The 27,747-nt window shown below is 35.4% G+C and overlaps 1 protein-coding gene across 1 annotated transcript; it reads left to right on the plus strand.

Moving 5' to 3' along the window:
• The first annotated feature begins 9,721 nt into the window (after positions 1 to 9,721).
• LOC114240640 (uncharacterized) lies at positions 9,722 to 26,708 on the plus strand. Its single transcript, XM_028171260.2, has 4 exons — positions 9,722 to 10,115; positions 18,097 to 18,228; positions 23,280 to 23,466; positions 24,350 to 26,708. The coding sequence occupies exons 1-4, from the start codon at positions 9,941 to 9,943 to the stop codon at positions 24,405 to 24,407; spliced, it is 552 nt and encodes a 183-aa protein (XP_028027061.1). The 5' UTR covers positions 9,722 to 9,940; the 3' UTR covers positions 24,408 to 26,708.
• The last annotated feature ends 1,039 nt before the right edge of the window (positions 26,709 to 27,747 follow it).

Here is a 27,747-nt window from a genome sequence, read left to right on the forward strand (position 1 = left end):
TAATTTTACACGATCACAAGAGATGTTGTTAATAACGTCAGACAATAACTTCTAGCGTTTTAGCGGGATATTGCTTAGAAATATCTGGTTTATCTATTAATGAAATTATTATCATATTATTTTATATATGAAATTTGTTTCGTTTAAAAAATATTGGTTTGATTAATTATATGGTCTATAAAATAAGAACGGTTTTAAAATGTTTGTCGACATCTCTATTAAGCTACTCCAGAGTCTTAAATTGCGAATGTCCATGACAATTTGACCGAGAACCATGTGATGTCTACCATCAAATGCACTAAAAAACCGTAAGCCCTATAAAATATATCAAATTCGACGAGTTGGCTGTTCATTATCGGTAGCTTTTCTAATCAAGACTGAGAATATGTGACAAAAGTGCTTTGTTTATTATAACTATGCAAATCAAGGCTTTGCAATTGAAATATTAACTAAAATTCCAGTAACATTATATAATCTATTCAGTTTTCTGGTTCGTTGACTTATCTTTGGTGATGGTCACGACGGTATCACCTTAAAAATAAACGTGTATTTGTTGTAAAGTTCAAGATCGTACAAAAAAACATACTTCGAGAGATAAAAGGCTGTTTGGTTTAAGCGACATTTCGCTTAATACGCAACATTTATCTTTGTAATTAATTATAGGTCCGTTTTATTTGGTATAAGTATCAACAATTTGATGTTTTTAATTGAACTTTAATTAAGTTTACCCCATTCAAATAGCTGAAGAAGTTTTTTTCTTATATTTTCCCATGGCTCTCCTGTAAAGTTGCAAAAATGTCGCTGAAACCAAAATAGCCTTTCACCCCTCTATATTTATTTAAAATAAAACATTGCTTAGATACATCCAGGATAGTATTTTCAATATCATAATTCAAAAGTCAGTGACCTTAATTTAAATAAAATACTACTAGATGTTGCTATCCCGTATGAGTAGTTTACAAATAATAGTAATAATATATAAAATTCTTCATAAACTAAAAATAATAATAAATGTAGGCCATGTTTTCCTTTAAGGCGATACCGTTATTCCCATTTTGTCTACTACACTTCCAATAAATTGTAATAATTTATGTTTTTAATAATCTTCCATAGAAAGAATAAATGGTCAAGTACACATTCATAAAAAATATATTAATGAGTAGACAGATACACATATTTTCTTTTATTTCATTTTTTATGATACAATTACAGAGTCTCTCAATATAGATAACTTTTATTGACAGTAACGAGCAAAAGTACTATTCGTATATTTACAGCTAGTGCAATGCAAAAAAATTGTATAAAGTTTAAGCGTACAAAATGCACCTCTACTGACAAACAACAATCAATCTGAATCGGTCAGTGTTCAGGGTTCATCGAACTCATATTACGTTTTACAGCTAATAAAGAATTCATCTATTAATTAATATTATTGGTCAAACGAAATAATGGAAAACTAATGTATACCTAATTTAACTCGTGTTATTAAGGCCTAACTTAGTTCAACTATCTTTGGTTATTGGTTGTTTGATATGTAGTGTTATGTGTGTATATGTAAAAAAATCTTTTTTTTTTTTTTTAAACCGACGTATTTGTGTACAAAATATACCAATGTTACTGACATATGGAATAGGTAAGTTTATTAGTACAAAACGATATTATATAGATGTAAAACAAAATTTGTGAAACTTTTTTGTCTCAGCTAATGCTCAGTTTTGTGGTGCCTTATAAAAACACGGATATTGTAGTTTCATTTGCATAGACAATATTGATATTATAAACAAAAATGTGTATCAAAAGCGTTCCCGAAAACGAAGAAATGTTTTAGCACTGGTGATTTCCAACACATTAAACCTGAAAAAGATGGGTTATCTCAGTAATGCTTTTTGCGTTCGAGTATTGTCTAAGAAAATTTTAATGATTTTAGACTCCACTACGTCTGTTTACATAAATGTTAAATCTGGTATTATTATAATTATTCATTTTTATTGAAAATTATGTATATTTGTTTCAATGTAATCAAAACAAATTTTACAATCAAAAGATAAAGAATACCCCTCCGTCCGCCAAGCTTGCAGTATTATTTGAAAGCAACCTGGCATACAACGCAATACAATCCAAAAGCGACTATCTTGATGAATATAAGAGGCAACGTTTTATGTCGATCAAAATATAATCTAATACGATTCACGATTTCGAATACCAAATGTTTTCTAATACGACCTTACTGAAAAATAAACGTTTCCGGCTTTAGATTACTCGAACATAATGCCTAGTACTTCCACTGAGGTTCGAAATGAGTCTTCGGTAGGACGCGGCTCAGACTTACCCCTAGCATTGTTGGGTTCGTGCTGCCTTTTAGGGCAATAAAATTCATGTATTGTATCATATTAATATAATTCTCCGTTGGAGTAAGGGCCTGTGCACACCACGTTTTTTAAGCGCGCCGTCGACGCGCTTTTATCCTACAGAGCGGTTTGTTGTCGTCTGTATCGATACAAACGCGCGTCGACGGTGCGTTTTCATCCCACAGAATGATTTCTTGTCGTTTGTATCGATACAAACGTGATACAAACGCGCGTTAGCATCGCGTCTGTATCGATTCAAACGCGTATTTGAATTTGTACAGGTGTGCAAAGGTCTACAGACTGCGTCTGACTTGCGTGCGTATCGCGTCGTATCGCTACGAACGCGCGTCGACGGCGCGTTTAAAAAACGCGGTGTGCACAGGCCCTAAGAGTAGTGATTTATTCCCAACTCGACATCGGGAATGGTTTACTTACACACAGTTAATTCACTTTAAACGACTGACGGTTGTACTATATTATTCGTATTAATTTTAAGAATTCTTCCATTTACTATATCTACTGTTTATATTATGTTAAGATTGTATTTTTATAATTTAATGTAACCGTTTTTATTCTGTAAATTTATACTTTTGTGAATTTTAACTTTTCTATGATTTATAAACTACGCTGATCATACCACAAAACAAACTAATCAAATAAAATCGGAACTAGACTTTGTAAGGAAGATACTTGTAAATCAAAACTGCAAAACTAAAAGTACACTAAAAATAAATTTAATTTCTCAAACAAAACTATTATGATAGATAATGTTCAAAAACAAACTACATATTAATAATTGTATTGTATTTTTTTTAATGAATTGTCTAATAAATAATGCGCAACATAAAAGCAGTAGACAGAATGATTTTAAATCTATTCTTTTTAGTTTTTTATCAGTTTCTGTATTGTTCAGACTTATGTATATTTTACCTAAATTAATAATATTTGTCTTAAGTCTGTAAGTACTCTGAGAACAGTACATGTTCAGGTGTACATTACAAATCATTAATAACAATTTATACAAAATGAATTCCATTTAAAAATTGTAAAACTCAATACTATGAATTAGCTAAAACAAGTGCCTTTTACCTGTTGCAGGGCTGTTAGTTGTAATTTAAAGTAACAAGGACTATCGCTTAACCGAGAAGTTCACTGAGGTACTGGCATGGTGCAGGAGCGACAGAGCTATTCTAAAATGATTTTTATTTTGAATAATACAAAGTTCATAGTTGGAAAACTTAGTTGAATCTATTTTGGTTATGTTATTACCAATAAAAGTAACCCAGATGGCAACTTCTCAACTTGAAATTCAACACTCTCCCCTTTTTCCCCCCTACCTATTCGCTTTAGCCTAAGGTGCTATTCCAGTTACGCGTGGACGGGTAGGTGAGCTCACGGGCTCAATTTGAGAGAATTTGCTAACACTAGCCCTAGTAAGAGCAGTGCTTCGCAGATTCTCCGGCCGGATCCTAATCGCGATCCATCTATTCACTTTAACTACATTTGTATGGCTCTTGTACTTCAATAATATGCGCTTTGTGACTCCTCACGCCTTCAGGACCTCGCATAAAACTGACAGCACTCTGCAAGATTAGCGATAGGCATTTAGTGATGTTATCGTACTCGCTGTCGTAGAGTAAAGTAACAACTAAATCTGTGGGTACTGAAATGTAAAAATGTCGGACCGCGCAGATGTAGATACTATGTTATTGGATATTTTCGTTGATTAGTAAAGATAATTGTCTATTTACTATTGTTCTGTTCCGACAGAGGCGAGCCTTAGAGATATAAAATATTTATTAGCCATAGACAACTTATATTTAAATCATATTAAATATTTTTGCACTATAAGACTGTTTTATTCAATGTTTATTACGTTCATCCACAGTAGTTTCCAGATATCATTTTTGCACCATCCGGCTTTAGAATGAACTCTCCCCTCTACAGTGTTTCCCAGGCACTATGATATGTCCTTCTACAAATGAGACTTCCGGAGAGCAGCGGTAGGCAGCGGCTTGGCTATTCGCCTGCTATTGCTGCTGGCGTGCATGAGCGACGGTAACTAATCACCATCAGGTGGGCTGTATGTTCGTCTGCCTACAAGAGCAAAAAAAACCTTACTATGCGCGGTATGATGTGCAATATAACGTCCAACAGTTTCTGGCATCGTTGTGTGAAGGTTAGGCGATCGAAACTTGTGTCTGAAGTGGGGAACTCTGGAACATGTCTCGGAACATGGTGAATTGAAATCAGTTCAATTCAACCTATTGAAGATACGGGTGTTTTTTCGGCCTGCCCGCCGGATTGGAACGCGACACACTGCCGGCCGGGTTGTTCTTTCACAGTGTATTCGGGGACGACAGCGACAACGGCAATTTGGACCGCAGCCGACAACGCGCCGTCCCATCCTCCTAGTGCCAACACGCTAAAATGACGGTAGCGTGCAGCGCAGCCTCGATCCCCTCAGGTCGCCCTGTGACTATCACCGGGAGGAGACTGCCTTGTCACAGAGGTCGGAGCGGACGAACATCCTCCTCCGACCCCAAGCTCGACAGCAGCGCCACGGCGGCGAGGGGGTAGAAGAGCTTTCCCTCTCCCGTTCCGTCGCCTCCTTCTGCGAGATAGTGGACTCGCAGAATTCGAGCATCACCTGCCAGGACTCCTCGCTGTCGAGCATCGTAGCCACGACGGTCGGAAGCGAGAAATCTGGTCCTAATTTCGCAATGACGACGCGGCGCTGCTCCGTGAAGGCGGGGCAGTATGTACGCAACCGTGTGCTCCGCCGTGTCCTCGTTACATCCACTACAGTGGTGGCACTTCGGCGTCGGCTTCCTTCGGGCGGCGAGGTGCAGGTAGCGGCTGAAATAGTCGTATCCCGTGAGCACCTGCGTCGTTGAGACGTCCTTGGTCGCGATAAAATCAATCCGAGAGGACCAGGCGGATCGCCTTCACCACGCATCGAGCACGGCATTTTCTTTTTTTTTTTTTATTGCTTAGATGGGTGGACGAGCTCACAGCCCACCTGGTGTTAAGTGGTTACTGGAGCCCATAGACATCCACAACGTAAATGCGCCTCCCACCTCGAGATATAAGTTATAAGGTCTCAGTATAGTTACAACAGCTACCCCACCCTTCCAACCGAAACGCATTACTGCTTTACGGCGGAAATAGGCGGGGTGGTGGTACCTACCCGTGTGGACTCCCAAGAGGTCCTACCACCAGTAATTACGCAAATTCTAATTTTGCGGGTTTCATTTGAATTGAATGCCGAAATTGAAGCTTCCGCACTCGAATTTCCGCCGTACCAGGACGCGGTTCGCCCTTGAAGCGGAGATCGCATCGCCACGCGTAATCCGCAGCGAGCGCCTCCAATTCCAGGTCCCAGAGAGGCGTCCCGGCAAGCACGCACGCTACCTCGACCGAAACGGTGCGGTACCTGCGAACCGCCTTGATTGCAATTGCGGGCTGCGGACGTCGCGGGTCAGGGCCTGGTGCCATACGGGAGCCCCGTACAACGCCATCGATCGCCCACCCCCTGACGTTCGGCAACAGCCGACTCAGTGAGCCGGCGCACAGTGGGTCGATACTATGATTTGAGTGACTTAGTGACCAACTTGGTTTTTTAACAAATTTTTTTACGTAGATAGATAGAGCTCGTTAATCTCAATAATAATTGTTTTGGGCAAAAATTACAAAAACTTTATAGTTTGGTCAGAAAAATGTGTTTTGTGATTTTTTTGTATGGAGCGGGTCACATTAAATTAAATTCCTGCTAAGTACCGTGAGGTCCCGCTTTGAAACTTTATTTTTCTTACACCTTGTCTAGTCTACTATCATTTGATGCTATGAACATGTGCATAAAGTTGCAACTCTGCCAAATAAATGGATCGAAAAAAATGAATAAATATGACGGCGTTAACGATATTTATGTTATATAGCACGTGCAATAGGAGTGACTCACACAAGCCAGGTGCGCCGGCCGTGTCGTTCCACTCGTAAACAACAGCTGCAACAGAAGTGACTCATAAGCCAGCTGCGCCGGCTAGTATAAAAAGGTGGAACGTGCCTTGAAATGGACATTCGTTCGACTGCGTTTGCCCGGTGCACTTACTACGTTGTTACGTTGTGTGATTCAGTGACTGTTGTACGTACTGGTTAAATATTGGATAAGTGAAAGTGAATTAAGTTATCATATTGTTGATTAAATCAGGAATCAAAAAGTGACCTCATTTTACTTGGTGTTCAACAAGATAATATCTACCCTCAAGCTTACAAATACATAGAGTAAAAATCTTTATTTTTATTTTCGTAAGTCCTTTTAAGTTAAATTTGATATGGATTAGTAAGTACAAGCACGCAACGATACCCATAATTACATAATACCTAACAAAAATACATTTAGTAGGTCTTAATTAATCAATCTCTCTAAGTATTATATATTTTGTTTCACCATTCGATCTTTAGATCAGAAGACAAAAGAAGATTGTGTAAAATATCCTCATTAGTCGGCAGTCTACTTATCTTTCTAAAATAACAACTCTCTGTATATTTCCGAAAATCTTTATTGCGAGCTTCCGCTGCCTCTTCCGACAGTTTACCTATAGGAATGGCACGAAAGGCAAAGCTTTTTATTATTGTATATCACTACCATGTGCCAACAATTTATGGATACTGGAAGGCATATAATACTAGGGATATAAATTAATATACAATTCTGCAGTATATCTACAAAACTCGGAAAAATTGGAAAGGTCCACGCGCTCTCCAGATGCAACAGTCTGAAGAATCACGTGAAACCTCTCCATTAAATCTTTACGTATTCCTGTTATGCGGGCTGTTCCTTCTGCATTCCTGAAAAATCTTCTGGCAGTATTGCCATCATTGGTTGTTCCTGCTTCTTGCTTGACAACATCTATAAGTAAACCGTATTCCTTTTTAAACGCTTAAGGTATAGCGCTCTTTCTGATTGATATTTTTTCTTAGTCATCGCCCCTTGCAACTCCGTTTCTTGAAGTCCAAACGAAAAGACGCAAACAAAAAAATGTCATTTAAAAAATAATCTCACAGGAAACTACATAGGATGAAAAAATTGTGAAGTAATAAAATTATATTTACCGATATGAAGTAAGCACTCCATGCGTCTTATCCAGGCATGTAAAGATGGCATTCCATACTGGAATATTCCTTCATTATTTTCTCTTTGATAAGCAAGTGACTCCAAAAAAGTCTGACGGTTTTGCTTTGCAAATATCACAGACAGCAGAAAATGTTTCTGACAAATATAAGGTTATTTTGCCGTCTATCATCGTCATGTGCAATTGATGCTTAACTTCAACTTGTTTGATTTTTGATGGCTGAAGTCTTTCTATTTCTTCTGTTATGCTAGCTTTTATAATTGCCACTGTTGACTGCGTTTCTTTTATAAATTTAAACATTATTGGACGGCAACAAAAAGTTGATGAGGGTAGGTCGTTTTCCCAAACAATTGTTCCATCAAATTTCTGAAGCCTTATAGGAACTAGACTGGTCAAGAAAATAGATGAATCATCAAACTCTGTTTCAGTCTTTTGTTTATAATTACTTTGACCTGGGGCTCTATCAAAGCCTATTTGCTTATAAGCAGTAGCTCTCTTGCCGAGTCGAAATCCGAAGTAATCACATTTAAAAGCCTATATACCGCCAAGCTTAGTAATGCTTGCATTTTAATAGCAGCTCTTTCTTCATTAATAACTACCTCGTCTTTCCCTGGGTAACATTTGGTCTTTTCTTGCTTAATTTTATATTAAGAAGGGTATAAATCGGACCCATTTTCATTTGCTGCTTCTCTTAGATTTATATACTGCCACTTACTTAATTTAAGTGAAACTAATAGTGCCTTATCGGGAGAATATGTACTACTTTTCACTTTACTTGTACTTAAACACTCCTTAACTTTTTCTAGATCTTCGGGGTGATTTGACAAATGGTTCATTATTTCTCCTACATCTTCATTTCCAGTGTTTCTCAAACTAGCAACTGTAGTAGCTTTCATTTAATCCGGGGTTAACGAAAGCGATTGGTAAATTTGTTCAATGTGCCTGGATCCCAATTCTTCAAAAGGTTTTCGAGGTGTAAAAGTAGATGTCGAGGCTTCTGTAGTACATTAGAGCGTGGTACATTTTCAACATCTTCAGTATTAGAAATCTCGAGCCTTTCGTGTACAGTGTTGATATCTTCAGGTATCATGCCTTCGGGCCAGTTTATTGCACATTCGAACTAATCACATTTTTTTCTTATAAACTGTGCTAACATGCGACTACTTCGTTTCCATATTGCACTTATATTTGAACAAAAGTGCGTACAGAATTTTTGGGGCTCAACACTTTTCTCTTCGGTCACGTTCATTTGATTTTGTAGGAATTGAAAGTTTTTATTATGAGACAGCGACTGTAGTTGCTCTCTTAAAATCATAAATAATCCTAAATTGTTAATAAAATTATCCATTATAACGGAAAAAGGAAGATCACGACGACAATCAGAAGATGTTAGTAGTAGTACGAATAAACGAACACTAGTTAGTATATAATAAATATTGTCACTTTATACTTCCAGAGAGACACAAATGTGTACTATATTTTCTACTACCCAGTAATGGCTGCTTAACTAATTATCCTCAGTAACTAATGTTAACTATCCTAATAATTACAGAGATTGATTAATTAGAGACCTACTAAATGTATTTTTGTTAGGTATTATGTAATTATGGGTATTGTTGCGTGCTTGTACTTACTAATCCATATCAAATTTAACTTAAAAGCACTTACGAAAATAAAAATAAAGGTTTTTATTCTATGTATTTATTCATTTTTTTCGATCCATTTATTTGGCAGAGTTGCAACTTTATGCACATGTTCATAGCACCAAATGATAGTAGACTAGACAAGGTGTAAGAAAAATAAAGTTTCAAAGCGGGACCTCACGGTACTTAGCAGGAATTTAATTTAATGTGACCCGCTCCATACAAAAAAATCATAAAACACATTTTTCTGACCAAACTATAAAGTTTTTGTAATTTTTGCCCAAAACAATTATTATTGAGATTAACGAGCTCTATCTATCTACGTGAAGAAAAATCTTAAAAAACAAAGTTGGTCCCTAAGTCACTAAAATCATAGTATCGACCCACTGTGCGCCAGTTGGGCAGCCAATTTTTTTTATTTTAATGCTGTACACAATACATTTCCAGCATTATTTTTTGCTACGTACCATCATTCATCATTTTTTTGAATTAAGTTCCCTCCACGGTGTTTGTTAGCGCTATGATATGTGTTTCTTCAAACGAGGTTTGAAGTTTGTTAAATTTTGGCGCTGTATAAACAATGTTCCCTTTGCTTGTTCAATTGAGTTACTTAAACAAAAAACTAAAACTTGATCTTGAGTTTTGTATTCGACTGCTTGACGTGATTTTGGTTTTTAAATAGTGCACTCTACACACGCTTTTCTTTTCTTGTAGTAGTAATTCACGTAGTTCTTGTGAAAGTGAAGTTGTTGTTAAAAAGGCAAGTGCAAAATTGTTTTTGTTCCAAAAGCAAATTCAATTAAAATCAGTGACAATGCCAACGAGTGCCGTGTATCAACCTACGACGGTAACGTACGAGCAGCAGCCTAATGATCAACGGTGGAATTGTCCCATCAGCTACTTTTCACGACGTGTGACAAGTAGTCTGAACCGGGCCGTTTGTTTGCGCATAGGATTGTGTTTATTGGGCAGCACTTTTTGCGTTATTGGTAAGTTTACACGCTGTTAGCTTACTGTCTATATTATGCTGAATCGGGATGATGCATTGGTACTTTAATTTTTATAAATTATTTTTAAACAATGGTGATGCCACAGTGAACTACTCGATATTTTATTTTTGTCAATTATTGTTATCTTTCATGATAATGTTGAGATAATTAAAAAAAAAAAATTAGGAAAGGCACAAAATAAAGTTTAAGAAATTCTCTATGCACCTAGGAATTACACATTATACAAACTCATTTTTGTAGATTTAAAGAAACTAACACCAAACAATACAAAAACCTGTTTAAGACAGTGTAAGTAACCTGTGTAAGTAAACTGATTTCTAGAACATCTATTTTAATACTAAGTAAAACTTGCTAAACACAATAAGCATGGTTCTGCAAAAAGGCAATCAATTGCATGAATGCATGAATCATTGATTCATAAAATAAAAACAAAATAATCTGTATACCTGATTTTGATGATTGATTTGTATATCTGTACTAAATTAAAGGACTCGTAATGGATCAGTGACATGTCATAAAATTTACTATATGAGAATGTTTGTCCAATTTTCAATTTCAGCACACGACACATATTATACACACACTATACACGCTTATAAATGTGATTATAAAAGAAGAAATGGCTTACTTAGCAATAAAAATTATGTGTAAGTAAAATATAGCTTTATCAAAGTGCATAATGGATAAAGCTACATTTTTTTTGTTAATAAGTAATATGTATTTGTGATGCCAACTATATTATGTCTATGGTATATATGTGGTGTCTGGAAGTAGTCATGGGTGATCATGATATTAAAAAAGTGCAGCTAAATAATTTTTTTAATACGCCTTTTTTAGCTTTAGATGTATGTTTTAATGGAATCTTTGAACATGATTTTGACCCCCTTCAAAACGTCGGATTAACTCGAAATTTGATATACTTATTAAGGACCAATGACAATTCAATATTTAAAAAAATATTGAAAAAATTGAAATTCAACTAAAAAATGAAAAATAAATAATAGTTTAAAAAGCTAACAAAATACCCTTTCATACAAAATCCAAATGCATAATATCAGTAGTTATAAATATGTTATGAACAGATATGACTAAAAGGTCTATTTTGATAATATCCTGAAAAGCACCTCACACTTTTTTTACTATAAAATCATTTTTTCTTACACTATTTTTAAATCAAATTTATTAAAATTTATTTTCTATTTTTTAGTTGGATTTTATATAAAAGCGTGTTTTGTTAATTTTTTTTAAACTATTATTTATTTTATTACTTAGATGGTTGGACGAACTCACAGCCCACCTGGTGTTAAGTGGTTACTGGAGCCCATAGACATCTACAACATAAATGCGCCACCCACCTTGAGAAAGTTCTAAGATCTCAGTATAGTTACAGCGGCTGCCTTACCCTTCAAACCGAAATGCATTACTGCTTCACGGCTGAAATAGGCAGGGCAGTGGTACCTACCCGCGCTGTCTCACAACAGGTCCTACCACCAGTAATTACGCAAATTATAATTTTGCGGGTTTCATTTTTGTTAGACAATGTTATTTCTGCACCATGTAAGTCAATCGTGAACATTTGTTGAGTATGTATTTCATTAGAAAAATTGGTACCCGCCTGGGATTCGAACATCGGTGCATCACTCAACACGAATGCACCGGACGTCTTATCCTTTAGGCCACGACGACTTTCATCCATGGTCCAATCAATGAGACTTGTTGAGACCCCTTTCTAAATGGCCCATGTTTTTTGATAGAATTCCATTACAAGGTAGATGACAGGATTCACATTGTTGGTGCTATGAGCTGCGGCAGCGATTCACAACCAGTGGTGTGGGTACTCCTGGGGTATTTTAGTGTCCCATTATGTATGTGTTATGTATGTCCCAGTATGTGAAAATTATATTGGTAATGACGAAAATATTGAGAAGTTATCAGAGTTATATAAGCATTACACACATTCATATTTACATTATAGAACATCATGTTTACAATATTTAATTTAAAATGAACTTTGTGACTAATTGTGATCAGCTAACCTATGAATGTTGGACTGGTAAAATACAGTACATTCATTTGTATACTGTCTGTCTGAGAGGAAATTAATATAAATAGCCTGTTTTTTTAATGTATCAGATAATAAATGGAATTCACTGTTGAAATTAAATCCGAAACCCTTTGACTCAAAACCACCAAGTCTTATAATAATATTGACAACAATAAGTAAATAATAATAAATAATAAAAATAAATAAAAATATAAATTTTCGTTAATGTATATAGAGACTTATGGTTTCGTTTCGCTTTTTTCGTTCCCATAATGCCTATGAGCCTAATGGCTCCGAAATTCTATATAGTTTTTTTTGAAACGTCAATAAATAGCATGAGATATAAAAAGCTTCGATTTCAATAAATCTCTAAGGTGAGTGTGTGATCAAAATCAAAAGTAGCATACGGTAGTAGTAAAGATAAACGCGTTTCAATTACGCTTACGGTCATACAATGAACGGTGGTCGTGCGTAAATGGTATCGGCCTGTATTGAGCGTCCGGTGCAACCAGGCGGTAGGCAGGACGATTGTGGTCGGTGACTCACGCTGTGGCTGTGAATTGCCTTGTGCGGCCGCGTGATGAAATCACTACAACGTATTATATGTACGAAACTTACATAAATTAGCATAAGTGAATATGAATATTATTCAAGACTAATATACTTACAACCGGTAGTTAGTATTCTTTGACGTGCTTCGAATTTACCTACAAATATTTTCAATTTTCATTTAAAATTTATAGGCCTCAAATTTATGTTAATTTATTTATACATATAGAATGGTTGGTAATCATTCAACATTAGAATCGAAATGAAGTCACTTCTTGATTTCACCAAATGAATTAAGTATTTGACGATATTAACCATGATATAAATAGGCAAAGATAAAGTAGTTGAGAGTGACAACTAACATATCACTGTTTGTCCACCAATTTTTTTTTATTTGCTATTGACAGTTTGAATCTACTAACTTAATGAGATATTAAAAGAAAAAAAACGATCATTGAGCGAACACTAGTACCTACTTCTACTTATACATGGTGAATGAAACAGGCTGACCGAACGAAGGTCGACAAACTCTAATAAGCCTTGCTCCGGCGGCGTCTGCCGTCTCGTTTCCTTAATTATAAACTACTAGCGACCCACCCGCCCTCGCTTCGCTTCGGAAACATTAAAACACACATGAAACCAAAAAAAAAATAAAAAAATAAAAAAAAAAGCCTATGTTCATCAGGGACAATGTCGGCTTCTAATGGAAAAATAATTTTTCAAATCGGTCCAGTAGTTTCAGAGCCTATTCGAAACAAACAAACAAACAAATCTTTCCTCTTTATAATATTAGTATAGATTCGATTATAATCCTTGTCCATACCTAGCTATCTGCGTAAGAGAACAAAAAGTGAGATTTGAATAATTATTTCGTTATTTTAGTAATACGTACGTACTCAACAAATGTTCACGATTGACTTCCACGGCAACGGAATAACATCGTGTAATAAAAATCAAACCCGCAAAATTATAATTTGTGTAATTACTGGTAGTAGGACCTCCTGTGGGTCCGCACGGGTTGGTCCACCACCACGCCTATTTCTGCCGTGAAGCAGTAATGCGTTTCGGTTTGAAAGGTGGGGCAGCCGTTGTGACTATACTGAGACCTTAGAACTTATATCTCAAGGTGTGTGGCGCATTTATGTTGCAGATGTCTATGGGCTCCAGTAACCACTTAACATCAGGTAGGCTGTGAGCTCGTCCACACACATGAAACCTTAGAACTTATATCTCAAGCTAGGTAGCGCATTTACGTTGTAGATGTCTATGGGCTCCAGTAACCACTTAATACCAGGTGGGCTGTGAGCTCGTCCACCTATCTAAGCAATAAAAAAAATTAGGTATACATACTTATATCGTTACACCAAAAGAAAAAAAAACCCAATATCACGATTTTGTTACTGACAACCAATAATAGTGAAGATAATGAAAGTAAGTTCTGCTCTGCAGATATCGGAAGTGAATGCTTGGCACTTTTCAATTATTCAGGGAGGGACATTTAAGCAGAACAATCATCCATCTTAATGTAAAAAAACGTCAGATTACCGGTCTTTCAATGCTTTTGATGCGTGACAGAATAATCTTTTTTTAACGCCGACTGTTTATCAACACTATTGATTGCCAAGCGGGCCCAGATGACGTTTTTCAATAAATAAAAATGCCTAGATTATAATGACGGCGTCACCTATCGGTTACAATTGTAAATCTAAACCATCCAAGCACCCCTTCAAAGACACACAAAAAACGTTCCAAAACCGCGTCATCCGGAACAGTACTATCCTAGATAAAGTTCCACGTGGCACTCGTAAAAGTATATCATAAACTAATTTTAGTAACTCGTTTATGTATTTCCGTGTGTTCCGTGTGCTTATTGTTCCATTTCCATTACGGGTGAAAGTGGGGCCTAATGAATTGTTAATTCGTTTAGCTGCCCACTGCCTTAACCCACTGTTTCCGCTGCAGTGTCCTATTTACGCAACAACTCGTCATAATTATTCGTACTAGTATGGTACAGAGAGTAATAATAGAATGAAATTTAAAAATATAAACTACCCTATTTTTTTATTTTTAAAGCATCAGACACCTTGCGCACTCGTATGGAAAGATGCAATAATGTCGTTGTTCAAATCCTGTATGCAAGTACCATTTTTTCTAAGGAAATACATACTTTTTTTATTGCCCTTGTAGGCAGACGAGCATACGGCCCACCTGATGGTGAATGGTTACCGTCGCCCATGGACTTCAGCAATGCCAGGGGCAGATCCAAGCCGCTGCCTACCGCTTAATACTCTCCACAAGTCTCGTTTGAAGAAGGACATGTCATAGCGCTCGGGAAACACCGTGGAGGGGAGCTCATTCCATAGCCGGATGGTACGTGGCAAAAAAGACCTCTGGAAACACACTGTCGATGAACGCAGCGGTTCCAGATAATATGAATGAACTCTGCTCCGAAAATTAATACGTAATTAATACGAGTTTACGAATCCTTTCGCCTTGAAGGAATAATATATTGATACCAAAATAAAAACCCGGAAAATTAAGGGTAATTACTGGTGACAACAGTGAGGGTAGGTAGGTAGGTACCAGTATATTATTATGTGTCTCAATGCCAATGGTCGCATTCGCGGACATGTCTACTTGTTCCATAATCATTTAACACGCGGTAGGCCGTGAGCTCCAGCTATACAACAATTTCAAAACTCTCTATAAAAGATTTTAAAACAACTGACAATCAAAAAGACTAGAGATCGTTTCCATTCTGTTATTTAAGTACAATAACAATGCGTAGGATGTCCGCCTACAACCATATAAATAATTGTGTAATTGCTATTCCATATTGTCTGTCTAATAAATAAAAAACGAATAAAACATTTGATCGCTTTGGTTGAAAATAAACCACGAATGACACATTCTCCATTCAACTGTTTCAATACGTATCTCTCTTAAACTTGTTTTAAGTGTAACGCGAGTATTTTTAGTTTTACAATAAATCCAAGATTAATGACCATTCGCATTTATGTATGACCGCCTTGACGTCTTAAAGGAACGAAAATTTCCATGAAGTTCATTTTTTGAAATCCTCCATTTATTCTCAAATATCGAAAATTTATATTCTACAAATTTTTATCATACATCAGCTCAAATTTATAGTTTTTTTTTTGTATTATGCGTGAAGGCTAGTCGAAGCCTACGGCCCACCGGATGGTACGCAGTCACCGTCTTCAACGACATCCGTAATGGGTTTCCAATCCGTATGGGTTTCATTTTATCAAGAATTTTAGAGATGCATTATTGAGCTTCTGAATAATGTTGAAAATATTTTTGACATTAACTGCTTTGATTGCATTGCATTGCATTATTAAAATATACGGTGTTAACCAATATTTTCGGATAAGTCAAAATATTGTAATATAATAGGCATTTTTTTCACTGTACTAATAATAATCGAGCTCGTGGGCACAAATTCCGTTTTTAATAAAATGTTTGTAAATGTTGATTCTTATACACGTTTCTTTGAATGCAATTAATCATTGCATTGCTTTTGTTTTCAAATCTGTGTACAAGTTCTAAATCATTTTACGAAAAATACGATTTTTTTAACTACTAAAAGCTATCGATTCATATCAATGGGCCATGCGGAAGCGAGGGTCACTCCGTGTGCCCTTGACTATAGTGAAACACGCACCTATGAATTTACTGGAATGGAGGGTGTTGGAACCTTCCTATGACATGTAGCTTAGAATATATTTCGTGCGCGGGAGCACTATGAATTAATTGAAATGATATGAAGTGGTTTCCTCTAGTTTAGAGCCAGGATCGGTCCGCCCTTTGAGGTGGGCCTAGAATTTACGAGTGGCCTAAGATGTGTATCGATTTTGTTTGAAACTCCGCTTCTGTTACAGTCCCTAAGTCCAACTCCAAAGACCCAACGACTGGTGCAGGCAATGGCCTTTCGGGGTTAAGGGTTGTGTTCTTGAAAGAAAAGAGTGCGATATCTCTCTCTTTGGCCTAAAACCCACAACCATGTACTGGCATGTACATTAATGTATTAAAACCGATTGAAACTCCTAAATGTTGGCGTTCTATCCGTTCTCTGTTCCATTTTCCGTTTATATTAAAATAAAACTCTATACACATAAATATACGAGAATATGCAAACAAACAAGGTATTCATTCATATCTTAGTAGAATGACCGATGTTAATGTGTGAAGGTTGAGCCAAGGCCCTGCTTTGTAAGATATTTTATATAAGAATCATGCATGGTTTAATGGTTAAAACGCTTGGTATAAGTTGTGCTCTTATAAATAGTAATACTTCTAAAATAAGCTCACCAAATGTTTTTAGGATAAATGAACAAAGTTGTGTTGTAAAATCAAACTCAATATACACAAATTTTGGTAATACCCTTTAGCGATGCTTTCTTTGTTCTGTACGTTGTAAGCTCGCACAGGTCAACAGGTGGGCTGTAAGCTGATCTGTCCATTAACGCTAGTAGAAAAACCGTTCACGTTAAACCTCTTCAAATAAAACGTGATTGATTGAGTGTGCTTTACTATATACACCGATGAAAAAAGACGAAATAAATGCAAAGCCTTAGAAACTAAGAAACAATCAAATATAAAATAATTCTAGACGTTACTGGTTTACGTTTGAGTGTTTTTATTACTTTTCTTAAATATACTTCACTGTATGCTTTGTGCTCGAAAAGTTTCGAGACTCGATAAAATAATTGGTGCAAATGTTCTAACTACATTCCCGCCCAGACGTCGGAAAATACAGCTGCCGTCGCCCTAAATGCCTCTTGTCAGATTCTCCCCATCCACTCTCTGTGATTTTAGGTATTTCAAGCACCGCTCACCGTCGAATGCGACGAAGAGTTTTTTTTTTATTGCTTAGACTGTTGGACGAGCTTACAGCCCACCTGATCTTAAGTGGTTACTGGAGCCCATAGACATCTACAACGTAAATGCGCCACCCACTTTGAGATATAAGTTCTAAGGTCTCAGTATAGTTACAACGGCTACCCCACCCTTCAAACCGAAACGCATTACTGCTTCACGGCAGAAATAGGCGGGGTGGTGGTACCTACCCGAGCGGACTCATAAGAGGTCCTACCACCAGTTTGATATGCATCTTAATTCACAGACCCAACCCACCGAGTTTCTCGCCGAATCTTCTCAGATTCCGAAGCGGTGGTAGATTCAGCGAAGCACTGTTCTTGCTAGGGCTAATGTTTGCATAAACTCGTAGACTGAGCCTCTTTAGTTCGCCTATCAGTTCGGTGTATCCGCAATAGCCCCTGGAGCGATTAGACATGGTCAGTGTTGAAAAAATTTACACGCCTAATTATCAATATCTGTGTCCAGGTTTGGCACTGCTCATAGCTGGCATCGTACAGTATTCGAACACACCAGACACAACGCCAACAGGATCAGACAATGGGCTGGGAACGCTGATTGCGGGTGGTGTTATATTGCTTCTTGGATTAATATTTGCCGGTAAGTGACCAATTTTTATTTGTTCAACGTGTAGGCTAACAAAGTTTTTGTGCTGACATTTTGATTATACAGTTTATTATGAGAATGATTTATTGTAGGATTAACGAATAAGTTTCAACTACTGATCCCAAGCAGCTTCTTCAGTGACGCTCACAAGTAAATTTTTCAATACACTACTTGTGCTTGAGCCTTTGAGTTCATGTATCACGTTGTGATGTCTTTGGACTACGAAAACTGTTTATCACGAGCTAGTCCGCCCATCTTAGTGGAAAAATTCACGAAAACTAATACTACTGATAGGATTTATTGCTTTATAACAGGACTACATAAAAAAAATGCGTTCGAAATTAGTTTTTTGCACTGCATACAAAACATGATTCAACTTTAAGATCAGACGAGGAACCACACGGGGTCATCGTTCTCGTGTTTGCCATCTGCTTTCGCTTTAGATTTCGGGTTACGTTTCAGGTTTAGTACGTTGTTTCATTTTCGGCATCGGCAACTTTAAACTTATACAGCCTACACAAGTTTACATGTAAATATTTTTTTTTTTTTTAGTTTTGAGCGAATAAGGCATATAAATCTGTAGTTATTAAATACAAACCAACGTTTCACCCGTTTCCAACACTGCAAAATCAAAAATGTTTCTTATCTACTCACGTCATATCGCAGCAATAACGATTTCAGTTGTATTTGATGTACATTGATGATATCATCAATTAGTTGGTCAATAAAAATCAATTATTGACAACTAATTTTATAGGTACATTTCTATAGCATTCATCAAAAATAAAAATTCATCGTTAAGAATTATATTGTATTTACCGATATGGTGAAATTACATTAGAAAAAGAAGATATAATGTTGAAATGTATGTGTTCTTTAGATTGTACGAATAATTAAATGAGTAAAATGTATTAAAACTAGCGACCCGCCCCCGCTTCACTTCGGGAACTGTAATTTATTGTTGATCTTATTGAATATTCTTTTATACAAATCGGGTCCTGAAAGTAACAAAAAAAAATCTAATCTTTCCTCTTCTTATATAAATGGTTCACTATTTTGGCGATACAAAAAAAAAAAAAAAGCTTACAAATAAAACATAGATACATGCTAATGACTGAAAAGATAAGATAAGATGTCATGAGCTTTTGTTGTAGGACTATTTGAAATAAACATTTCCATTTTACACTATATGAGTCGACTATTATCAAAGCCGGCAATCTGACTTTTGGACAATGATTGGTAAATCCGAAAAACGAATTATTGACTTTGTATTCCATTGGCAGTCACAAAACTCTTCGGAACGACATCTTAGATAAATAACAGGTTAACTATTAACCTTTATTTAATGCAGGTTTTGAACCGTATTCTTTGAAGGAGACGATTATATTCAAATCAATCTGTATTGTCATATCAATAATTTTTTTTTGTCCAAATGCACAGATTGCACCTTTGATAATAGATGACTCATATACGTGTAACTCCAACGGTTTTTGAGGCTTACGCAGAAATAGCTCGCAGATGGCAGATTTTTTCCTTCGTACCTTATCGTTATATTTTGGGTAATTGACACTATGTTTTTATAAATCTGTGTTATTCTGATGTGTATGTAAGCTTTGTGCTATATTTATTTACTAGCTTTTGCCCACGACTTCGTCCGCGTGGAATAGTTCACAAATAATGCTTTATTTTAGAACAAATTTGGTTAGCATAAAATATGTTATAGTGAGCCATCCTTAACATATAGATAAATGCTGTTGCTGATTTTTTTTAGATCTTTTAAAGGGGAACAATTCTGTCATACATTATTTTAGCGAAACTTTAACCGTTTCTGCAGCGCACGGAGCGGAAGCTCTCAAAAGGGAAAAAAAACCGACTTTGAAACATTCTTTATCGGTGCTCCGCTTGTATTGGTCTTAGCGTGATGTTATATCTTATAGCTTATAGCCTTCCTCAATAAATGGTCTATCTAACATTGAAAGAATTTTTCAAATCGGACCAGTAGTTCCGGAGATTAGCGCGTTCAAACAAACAAACTCTTCAGCTTTATAATATTAGTATAGATATCGAATCCACAGCCTAAAAAATAAGTTTCAAGCCCTTAGCGCTAAAAATGACGGTCCTTCCATACAACTTTTCATCCCCTTATTTCAACCCTTTACAACCCCTTTTTCGCATTAAACATGCCTATGTCCTTTCTCTAGACTATCTATGTACCAAATTTCATTTAAATCGGTTCAGTTGTTTTGGCATAAAAGCGCGACAAACAGACAGAGTTACGTTCGCATTTATAATATTATAGTATACACTTAAAGTATGGATAAAGTTCTAAACAGTCTAAAAATCATGATAAATCCCTTAATTAACTTAAAGTTAAAGTTAACTTAAAAGCACTGAGGGTGTATTTTATTGTATTCTTTGTGAATTCACAAATCAATAGCTTTGCCATTTACTTGGGGTCAGCCACACCAGTGTGTCTGACGTAAGCTCGACTTCCGGCGACCTCGAGATAAACTCATACAGTTTTATTGGAAAATTAAACCATGACCTTTAGATTTTCAAATTCAAAACTGGTCGTCATAACAATTCGTTTTCATCACAAATGTCTTACGTCATAAAATATATTATCCGTAACAGTGGTGGTAGTTCTGTATATTGAAGATATAGATATAAATAGATATAATAATATATTATCTTCACTACATAGTATAAAACAAAGTCGCTTTGTCTGTCCCTATGTATGCTTAAATCTTTAAAACTACGCAACGGATTTTGATGCGGTTTTTTGTAATAGATAGAGTGATTGAAGAGGAAGGTTTATATGTATAATAACATCGATTAAATAGTGGAGAAATCAATAATAAATTACAGTTTCCGAAGCGAAGCGAGGGCGGTAGGTAGTATAGAATAATCTTTAAATGTACCCGACCTCATGCCACACTAGTATTTTTAGGGGGAACGATAATGGGAAGTTTTTCCACCAAGCAGATGAAATTGCTCTGTACAACGACGGTCCGAATATTTTTGTTCGGGACTTGTATAGATACCAACCTATTTTAAAAATATTGTTAACATCATACAGACATTTTAGATAACACCTTTACACATCTAAAATCTTATGATTATGTATTTTACCAGCAAACAAAGAATAACTTGAAAATATTTGATTCCTACACAAGAACTGACGCCCGAAATACGTAGATGAATCCATAAAACCACAATCTCACAATCAAGTGTAATGAGATGAGATCCCAGTACATTCTGATTATTTATTGTGACGCTGCGCTATCTATTGCTAAATATTATTAAAACAAATAGCACGTCTGCAATCGTACATTGATGGTAACGTGCCAGAAACCTTTTTAACACGCTTTTATTAGCTTGGTATGTATGTACGTGTATATATAATATATTTGTTTTGAATCTAATTGAATCTTTGATCGTAATTACCTCCGACTTCAAGACGTCCGATTAACTTGAAAATTTGCACGCACATCAAGGACCGATGACAAAACAATAATTTTATAACCTGTAATTTCCTTACCACTATCAGTTTAAAAGAATATACAATTAATTGTTCATTCGGTTTGATATATTATTTAGTTTCAAAACTACATAATATAATATTTGAAGTGGGTAACAACCCAACAAAGTTTCTATTCAATAAATGTTTATTTATATCTAATGTTATAAATAGAAATATTTAGTATTATGTTAAATTAGTTGCGAGAAAAGCCGTAGGAGAAACCTAATGTTATCTTATATCGGTCGACGTACTCAGGCCTCATGCGGTAGTGACCGGTTGCCGTAGCATGAGCTTCTAACACATGTGGTCGAAGTCTAAATCCTATTCTGGTCACTGTTTAAAAATAAAATACACGATTGCAACGTGTCAGATATAGTTTTAAGTAGTGGTAACAGACCGCGAATTTGCAATACGGCCTATCTAAATAATAGTAAAACATTTCTAATAACAATTATTGCGACCAGTTTAAAACCACAATTTCTGTCCGAACATAATATTCGTTATCGCGTCTTAAACCTCTGTCTATCGTTCACGAGTAAGTACTACGAGCAATGTATTTTCACTTTAAATGATTAAAATTTTTTTTATTGCTTAGTTGGGTGGAGGAGCTCACAGCCCACCTGGTGTTAAGTGATTACTGGAGCCCATAGACATCTACAACGTAAATGCGCCACCCACCTTGAGATATAAGGTCTAAGGTCTCAGTATAATTACAACGGCTGCCCTACCCTTCAAACCGAAACGCGTTACTGCTTCACGGCAGAAATAGGTAGGGCGGTGGTACCTACTCGCGCAGACTCACAAGAGGTCCTAGCGTTAAGTGACTATAATTTAGGTTAAATGAACTATAAAGAAGCTAAGGACAAAACAGCAACCATTTCCTCGTCTTTTTGTTTATCGTTATTTTTTGTTAGCAATAGTGTTGAAAATTTGTGTTGTTTAGTCGATAAAATAAATAGTAATAGTTTTTTTCTTCTGAATATAAACAACAAAACAAATATTTAATACATTAAACGAATATATTTTTTAAGGTGTCAGTTGATTATGGTCGTATTTCGATCATTTGGGCCAACACTAGTGAATGATAATTCGTTACTACGCAAAGTTTACGTATAAACTCTTTGAGCTAATTACTTAATACATTGTGGATACCCGAATTTGTTAACGGTGACAAACGAACCTACGATTCTTCTAATAGAATTCTGAGTTACTAGTTGACATGGTTGATGCTAATTTACTTTTGACATACTCAATTAACCGAATAATTTAAAACTTATATGAATACTTTAAAATTTTATACACCAATTATACTACCACCACCACCAATAAAACCATATCCAATAAATTAAAATTTTAATAATGTCCCATGAAAGAATAAAATTTTGTGTATCATAAATATTTTCAGCTAATCCTAAACTTATCGTGTCGTACATACTAAATAACAGTTTACCCTCCAACACAACACTCGAATTATCTAAGTGATTTTCGGAAACGGTAAATACATATAGGAATGTTCTTGCAGCTTTCGGTGCTTGGATATGGTCGTCGCGGCTGACAGGCGGCAAGGAGGCGCCCAGCAGTGGTGCTGCTGGGCTGACTGCCCTAAACCCGTCCACGGACCCCCTGGTGGCGGCCCAGTACGCGCCAGTCCGAGACGCCCCGCCTGCTCCTGATGATGAGATGCGCAACCTCATGGACAATAAAGAATGGTAACCTTGTTATTTATATATTGCTTATTTATTTATTTATTTAGACACACCAACAGCAATACACACAAAACATTCAAGCTTAAAATTAACATGTATAAAATTAAGTACGGTATGTCAGCCAGTTACAGGCATGTACAGCAATCTCTTATAACACACTATGACATGTTACAGCAATTTTACAAACAGCGGAAAAATTGGCTAAATTTAAATGATAACAGTGAAAAAAAATGTGAACCACTTAACATTCTCTCATCAATTATAAACGAAGGAACTAGGATACTACTTAGATAATTAATTTCTATTAATTTATTTGTGGACCTGCAATAAAATGTTATTCTATTCTAAGGTCGAACATTATCCAATGGCGGCGTGTTGATGTTAGATTTAAAACGTAATACAACCGACTTTTGTGTTCGGATCCAGGTGTTACAACACTATTACGCCATGAACTTAGTCATGTCATTAGATAGAACAATGCTGTTTATACAACTTTGTGATGATATGTACAAGCGCACGACGGTACTTGTTTTCAGGGTATTCGACAAAATTGTATGTTAACTGATATGTTTACATGAATAACCGTAGGGCATAAAATTAAAAAAAAAAAACAACACAGTAAGATAACTGTGTGATTATTGGTATATTGTTGATAGGGCGTCGTAGTCCGCACGGGTCGATCTCATCGTTACAGTGCAGTCCAGACTGATATCTCGTCACCGGAGCAAAGGCACTTCGTGATGTGTCAATAAATATTAGTAATCACGTCGGTCGTGATATATCGTTAACACAATCAAAACTTGACAAACGAGACGACACATATTACTTATATTATATATATTGTTTAGTACAAATGTGACGACACATATTACTGCTTCGTTTACAGCTTGAGCAGCGCGGAGGAAAGCGACAAGATGTTGGACGGGAGGCCAAGTGTGGCCTAGGCGTTTATTTTCAACGCAACACAGTATTCCGCGAGTGCTTAGGCTAGTCTCGGATATTCCTACTGTAAAACTCAAACAATAATATGGTATACTACATTCGAAATACCGGATTCTCGTGAGACAGCTACAAATAACATTTAATGTTTATTTAATATCCACCTTTCGTGTCCGTAACATTAAAGTTTAGTTTTTTTTTGTACAGATTATATTAGTTAATAGACACGATTTGCTTTGCCGCTATTTATTTTTACAGTTTACCGATTTCGGACTCTTTAAATATGTACTTAAGGGTCTTGTTAGCGAAATCGATACGTGCTCTAATCATGTTTACGATTCGCTAAAACTGTTGTGTTTCAAAATTTTTAAACACCATGGATACATATTCTCTTTTGTGTAACATTATGTATAGTTCGTTTATTAATCACAGCTATATAACTTATCTTTTTTTTTTGTGGCACCCAATGTTACAATATCCAATTATATAATATTTTCAATTGATTAAATTCCTTACATATACACAATGTATAATAATATCATAAGTGTTTGAAGTGTTCAGATAGCGGTACTTAATACGAACTTTTATCTAATTAAATTCACCTCACTTACGATTCATTTATCGATATTCGATAAACTAAAGATGTTGTCTAAATTGATTATTGTAATTAGTAAAAGACATGTGGCCAAACTATCGTCCATATTCACAATACGTTTATTCATAAAAGTAATGTTTAAATATAAGTTTATCATATGATCTTAAATAAATATAAGCCTCACATAAGTTTAGAACGTTTTTATTTTACGAGTAAATACTATTTATTATTTTACATGTAATTTCAAAAGATGCTTAAATACTTTACCCTTTTTTTTAATGAAATCCAAGCTCATTTGTAATTTTAATATATTTTTATTAAGCCGTCCCTTGTAGTTATAAACGTGTGTATTGTATTTCTAGCGGTATTATTACTTATCAAATGTTTATATTTTTCATGTACGAAAAATATTAGTACAATGTCTTATATTATATGTATTAAATGCGTTCATGAATTCTTCTAAATATTTTTATTAATCCGTACTAAATAGAAGTTTTCTTTGTAACTGCAATATTAACAGATGTGTGAATTATGGAATTTTCTGATAAAATGCATACAGTTTCCGGCAAACATCTTCAATACGAATTGACGACATTCAGAAAAGTGCAAGTACAAACCTTCATTAATAATTCAACATATTTTTCCCTAAATCACGTAAATATTAGTAATGACGCTTTTTTGAAAAGTTAAAATTTTCAATTACTATTTGCACAGATTGTCATTTTAAGCTATATTCTAATAGGACCTAGTTTGATCGAAAATTGGTAAGAAGAGATAAAAAAACGTATTTGAATTTCGGTCAACGGTATATATATTTCTGTAAACATTTCTACATTCCGCCTTTCAATCTTCGAATATAATATATCTGCAAATACGATTTTCTAACGATATTATGATTAATTGTTGAAACGTTGGAATTTAGCTGGATTTCGGTTATCTCTTATAGCATTAGATCTATAGTATCAAAAGCAGAGACAGTTCAAAATCATAAGAATTTGTATAGCGATAATGATTATTGTGCGCGCGAGTGTACTTATTTGCAAGGCAACGAAACGTGGGCGCCGCGCGGTAGGAAAGGGTCGACTGATTATTATATTTAAACTATAACCAATTATTGTACGATCGTAAGGATATTTTCTCACTCCGCCGCCCCGCACCCGGAAAAGACAAATAAAAACTAATTCTAAACAGCCGAGATGTTTGCTGAGAACTGTACTTAGTATTAGTTTACTCATTGCTCTCTTTTAATTTAAAATATATATTTTTTGCAACAAAATTGTGAAAGTAGTTTTATTTTGAATAAAATTGTAATTTTTTACTTAAATTTTTTTACTATGAAATTTTTTTCGGTCCACCTCACATGATTGTTTAAACATATTTTATGAAGCATATACATATATTTTTTTTTTATTTTTGTGAAAATTTTATATGAATTTTATTGGTGCAATTGTAATTTAATTTATTATTTCCTTTTAATAGTCAGAATTGTGTGCGAAAAGTTGCACTACTGAAATCTAGCAAGAAACCACCTTATATGTGCATTTCATTTTTATTTTAGTCATTTTTTATTGTGTGATCGGATACCTAATTTATTCAATACGTTTAGTGCGTTCTATATTACGTATTTTTTTTAATCTTTATTATGTACTTAAGCTAAAATTTTATCTCATTTATTATAATAGTATATGAAATAAAAAATTAGTAACGAAAATGTTGTTTCTTTTTCGTCACGTCCACTGTTTATCCTTGGGAGTGGCTGATGTCGGCCGTGAACATCTATAATGATCAAGAAGTCTCTCGAAAAGTCTAAAGCTGCTTTCAGACTACCCTATAACATAATGGCATATAGTATATAGCTCATAGCACAACAATATCGCGCGCCATACATTGTTATGGACACGTTCACACTGTACTGTACTATATATTATTGGCTAAGTGTACGCTGCTATACTATATGAGTCGACTAGTATCAAAGCCGGCAATGTGACTTTTGGACAATTATTGGTAAATCAGAAAAACGAATTATTGACTTTGTATTCCATTGGCAGCCACAAAACTCTTCTGAACGACATCTTAGATAAATAACAGGTTAAGTATTAACCTTTATTTAATGCAGGTTTTGAACCGTATTCTTTGAAGGAGACGATTATATTCAAATCAATCTGTATTGACATATCAATAACATTTTCTTGTTCAAATGCACAGATTGCTACCTTTGATAATAGACGACTCATATGGTATAGCGTAGTCTGAAAGCAGCTTTAATGTTTATAAAGAAGCGTTCGTTCCAGAGCCAGACAGCCGGTGGTAAACTCATTTGTAAGTTTTATATACTTAGTGTCAGCGGTGGAACGCTATTTCGAGACCATAATCATGACCGCCGCTAACTACATCCCTGAACCGGATGACACAGTAGCCAGCCGCCGTCACCGTCCTGATATGTCCTGGTAATTCCCTTTTTTTCCTACATAATTACTGGTAGCCTAATGATCTATTGCTACAGCTCACCTTCTTGTTGTGATGAAGCTGGAACGGCCTCCAGGCTATCAATATTCCATCCATCTCAAAAAAAGGCACGTGGCATAAATATAGTGAAACAGAATGAAGATTAGGGGCAGAGACTTGTGCAGTGATAAACGGTGTTGTTCCAAATAATTTAAAAAGAGAGCAAATGCATGTCGAACTTATGTCCAGGGAAAAATACAAATTATATATAGTTATAGTGAGAAAAGATTTTACTTTGTAATATT

The sequence above is a fragment of the Bombyx mandarina genome, chromosome 17 (genome assembly GCF_030267445.1).
Source record: "Bombyx mandarina strain Sakado chromosome 17, ASM3026744v2".
Classification (NCBI taxonomy): domain Eukaryota; kingdom Metazoa; phylum Arthropoda; class Insecta; order Lepidoptera; family Bombycidae; genus Bombyx; species Bombyx mandarina.